The following is a 4,906-nucleotide window of genomic DNA, read 5'->3' on the forward strand; positions in this document are numbered from 1 at the left end:
GGAGAGAGCCGCGGGGCTGAGCGCGCCCCGGGGTGAGTGCTGCGGGAGTCTGCGGTGCGGTTGATGCCATAGAATTTTAGGGGTTGGAATGGAGCTTAGAGATGATCCAGCCCCAACCCCTGCCCTGGGCAGGGACACCTCCCACCAGAGCAGGTTGCTCAAGGCTTTAGCCAACCTGGCTGTGAACACTGCCAGGGTTGGGGCAGCCACAGCTTCCCTGGGCAACCTGGGCCAGTGTCTCACCATTCTTACAGGAAAAACCTTTTTCCCAGTATCTAGCCTAAATTTCCCCTGATGTTAAAAACTAATGTCTTTAACAAGGCTGGGAGAACTGTAATTGTTCAGCCTGGAGAACAGAAGCTTCAGGGTGACCTAATTTTGGACTTCCAGAGCTTGAAGGAGCCTACAAGAGAGATGGAGAGAGACTGTTTGCAAGAGCATGGAGTGACAGGACAAAGAGGAATGGATTCAAAGGGATAGAGGGCAGGTGAATTCCTGCAGTATAGTAAGGGTCAGCTGAACTTTATTACCGTGTTGTTACAAATTGCTAGGTCACTTAGAACATTTCTTAGAGCAGTCTTAAAACAACCTTCCAGTGCTTTAAGGGACTCCAAGGGAGCTGGAGAGGGACTTTGGACAAGGGTCTGGAGTGACAGGACAAGGGGGAATGGCTTCACACTCTCAGATAGTAGGTTCAGATTGGATATTAGGAAGAAATTCTTCCCTGTGAGGTGCTGAGGCACTGGCACAGGTTTCCCAGAGAAGCTGTGGCTGCTCCATCCCTGGCAGTGTTCCAGGCCAGGTTGGATGGGGCTTGGAGCAGCCTGGTCTAGAGGAAGGTGTCCCTGCCCAGGGCAGGGGGTGGGATGAGATGGTCTTGAAGGTACCTTCCAACCCAAACCATTCTCTGATTCTATGAAGGATCTCATCTCTATGATAAGTAGTAATCTCATTCTTCAAAGAATAAGAGAGAAAATTAAGAAGGTTTTGTTTTTCCTCTCACCACTTCCTTCCATGCTTGCCAGGGGAAATAAAGCAACGTTTCTGTTTTGTTTATAAGTCATTACATGGAGCATTTGCTGCTTAATTAGCTAAATAGAAACAAGCCAGCTCAGAGCCTCAGGCAAAATGTGAGAATAACCTACTGAACCTCTAAAGCTTCTCTGCTACATAATGTACATACAAATAGTCTTTACATATAAGATTAATTAGAAGTTGCATATAAGCATTAAAACTGCTATTAGGACCTAAAAAACTGCTAAAAACTAGAAACTAAAACTGCTGTTAGAAACATGAAATCTGGTTTAGAAATATGTTCCAGTCAGTCTTGTTTCCTTGTTATTTACCAGTATAGAGTATTTCTACTGGGAAAAAAAGTACTTTGTATCTTGATGCCACAACTTGTTTACATTATTTTTATAGTGAAACTGAAGAGGTTACTTTGTACCACAAGTACCTGAAGTTTGAGTGCCCTGCAGCCTCCTGTAGAATTAAGGTAGGGAGTTGAACAGAATAGTTTTTTCTCTTTGCCTTTTGAATCACTCCATTGACTAAATTGCATTGCCCTTGGTCAAATTTTTGGTTTTGTATGCTTCATATAACCACTTAAAATATCTGTTGGTATTTTGTCTTGATAGTAGAGTTCTCTTTTTAAATTTGTATCCTTTTATGAAGACTTTATATGATAGAGATAATAGAGTCTTAGAGGAAAAAGTCATAAACCAGATAAACTGCAGATGTGTAATCAGAACTGTCAACTCTGATGTGGTTAAGCCTATGAAAATCTTATGGTCACTGCTCTTAAATGCTTGGAAGATCAAGGCCTGATTTACCTTTGGGTCACACAGTCACCTCTATGAATTTTATGGGGAATAGCAGCAAGGAGAAATTGGTTTAATTTTTCTGGAAAAGGGTTCAGCATTGTTTGGCCCAAGACTCAAAGCACAAAGCATTGTCCCACACATACAAAGAGAACATGAAACTATCTCTTTTCCTAACCAAAATATTTTGTTTCCTTCTTGCAATAGCTGCTCTCCTTTGGTGAGAAACAAAGAGTACTCATCAGTAAAATAATTGTAGAAGTGAAAGCAGTGTCTGCAAAACTAGCAACTGATTTTCCTCCACTAGGCTCCAGCATAGATCTAGACAGAGTGCAAACTATAATGGAATCTATGGGATCCAAGTTGTCTCCAGGTGCTCAGCAGCTCATGGACATGGTCCGGTGTCAGCAGAAGGTAAGTCACTCTGCTCTTCCATAAACACAAACTGTACTGAGCTGTGACCTTACTAGTTAAAAACATCCTAAGTTGATTTTAAAAAAAATTATGTTTCATTTAATCCTCATTTTCTCCCATGTTAGTCCTTTCGTTTAGCTATTGGCACTCAAATGAGTGCAGTGAATAATGACTTTGTACTCCAGGAATCATTGTGCATACATCAAGTCCAGAGTAAGAACTCTGCATTATTATAACTTTTAACTTCACTGCCACCCTCCTCTCCTCTCCTGTTGTTAGTTTCCATTGTCACTGCTTGTTAGGGATGGTGGGCACATTCTCTGGAGTGCTTGGGGTGTAGGGAGATGGGCTGGTTTGTCTCCTTTGTGGTGATTAAAAGCATGTCGCCTTCAACTAAAGGGAACCTGCTCTTACAGGGCATTTATTTGATTTAGATCCTAGTCCTGTAATGTGAACCATTTCAACAGAATCTTGAATCCACCTGATGTTAATAATGTTTGGATTTGGGGACACAGAGTGGTAAAAATGAAGCCAGTAAAACTGTGTTCTTACTTAGAGACTGACAAGGTAACTAACACATCATATGCACAGGGAAAATAATCCTGTGATTTTCCTCTAAGAATATAATTCTACTTGTATAATATTTACATCGCACTGGTGGAATGCTGAATTGTAAAATATCTGTTATTACTGTGTAATTTTCAGTATATGTTAATACTTCGGTATTAATTGTCTTGTTTTTCTCCCTGTCAGAACAATTTACCTCTTGGAGACAAACTTAGCTGGATCTTTGGGAAAAGCTGTGAGCTTGGAGGTGAGCAGGGAATAGATGGATTGCGCAGTGCAGCTCTTCAGCCATCACCCAGTCAATCAGCCAGTGAACCTTTGCCTGTTCAAAATCATTTAGCAAGTGAAACAGGATGTAAAGACTTGAAAGCAAATCATGACCTGAACACAGAGGCCCCTGGAGGAGGGAATACTTCTGATTCTGAAGGACTCACTACCCAGCAAAATGCAGCTGGCCTCAGAAATTATTTGAAAGCCATGGGATCTCTGCATGTGCAGGAACAAGCCAGTGAAACCCCAAATGTAGCCAATCCACAGGTGCTGCTTCCTTTTCTCCAAAACCTGTGCACTCAGGTGAATCACCTCCGGCTGAAGGATGGAGAGAGGCATTTTGGGAAGAATGCAGTGGCTAAGGAGGAAGGCATTCAGTCTGTTGGGTGAGTTCAGTTTGGTATGCTTGTGAAAGCAGGAGCTTGGCTGTATTTGCTGACAGGTTTAAAGAATGGATTATGTGGCATTTTATTGTCATTAACAGCAGTAGTGAATCTGAAAATAGGGATTTTTGAAGGGTGTGTGACAATGAACATGGTTACAATTAGTCAGATGAGCTGCTTGAATGTAGGAGTTGTCGTTTGTTGCTAAACTGTCTTTTGCATCCATTTCACTTATCATGATTATTTTTAAAATGTATGTTTCTTCATTCTCATACACAGTTTGTCCTTCTTGTCTCATTTTAATTTTGACTGCTTTTACCTCCTAATGTCTTCTGTCTTCCTTTCTTTCACACAATGTGACACAGTCTTTTTGCTGTGCTTAGTGTATACTTGATCCTCCTCATTTGTTGGCATTTACAGGGCAGACTTCATAGTGCACCCAGCTGGATAACTCAGGAACAACAGTAGAAATTGAGATGTAGGAGTGTTGTGTAGGAGTTAGGGTTCTAACAGAGGCTGAATATCTCCAGTTCCTGGAAGAATGCAGTATTTTTCAAGAATGCAGAAGCAAAACCCAAGAGTTGCATAGTGTTCTGTATACTATTGAGTTGTGTGGATTTTTCCCTGTAACTAAGCTGTGTCTAATGCATAATTGAGCCTTTGGAAAAAATAGATTGAAAGAAGATGACTGTATAGCTTAGCATGTTTGTGAAAAAATGAGATTTAAGATGTGGCAGGCAGAGAAAGTATTTTACTGGTGTTATAAGTCTAATGCCTTCAAAATTTATTGCCTAATAAATGTGATTTTACATTTGAAAGGAGTTCAAGTGCCCCAGTGCCTCTTATCATTAAGAAATGGGTTATACTTACTCTATTTCCTCTCTTTACAGGGTAGAACAGCAGCCTATTTGCTCCTATTTGGAAAAGATCATCTCAAAAAATATGGAGCTGATGGAGAAAAAGCTAATGGACTATATTGATCACCAAATCCAGGCTCTTCAGGCACACCTAGACAATAAAATGGTTCTCTTGATGGACTTGGTTCAGAACTCAAAGCCAAACAAAATTTCCCAAGCTCACTATGATTCTAACGAGGGGTTTTCTAATGGAGAGAGATAGATGAATGTGGATCTAAGACTTCACTGTAAATACTTGGAGGGCGATTATACTTTACAAAGCTCAGTATTTATGGAGTTATAGCTGTAAAAAACCTCAGTGGTGTTAACTTGCATTTTGTTACTGTAATTCTACCCACTTGTACACAGTTGTTAGTTTTATGAAAGATCTAAAGAGTTTGTGTTTTTTTTCCTAAATATAAGAATTTTGTATGCCCTTTGTGGCTTATTTATTTAAGGAACTTTGCTAAAAGCTCTATGAACAGTTCCCTAGTTTCAGTTTGAACAATGGAGTACCCTAAATAAACTAAGTCACTGCAGATCTTTTTACCTATGT

At 40.4% G+C, this 4,906-nt stretch overlaps 1 protein-coding gene across 1 annotated transcript; it reads left to right on the forward strand.

Moving 5' to 3' along the window:
- Positions 1 to 3: 3 nt before the first annotated feature.
- On the forward strand, positions 4 to 4,573 carry LOC103800525 (chromosome unknown open reading frame, human C10orf88; the record flags this gene model as incomplete). Its single annotated transcript, XM_009072905.1, has 6 exons — positions 4 to 32; positions 1,423 to 1,495; positions 2,028 to 2,040; positions 2,128 to 2,234; positions 2,988 to 3,457; positions 4,345 to 4,573. Coding segments are annotated over 6 exons (921 nt in total), but the record flags the coding sequence as incomplete, so codon positions are not given.
- Between the last annotated feature and the right edge of the window lie 333 nt (positions 4,574 to 4,906).

This window comes from Acanthisitta chloris, unplaced genomic scaffold (genome assembly GCF_000695815.1).
Source record: "Acanthisitta chloris isolate BGI_N310 unplaced genomic scaffold, ASM69581v1 scaffold1904, whole genome shotgun sequence".
Classification (NCBI taxonomy): domain Eukaryota; kingdom Metazoa; phylum Chordata; class Aves; order Passeriformes; family Acanthisittidae; genus Acanthisitta; species Acanthisitta chloris.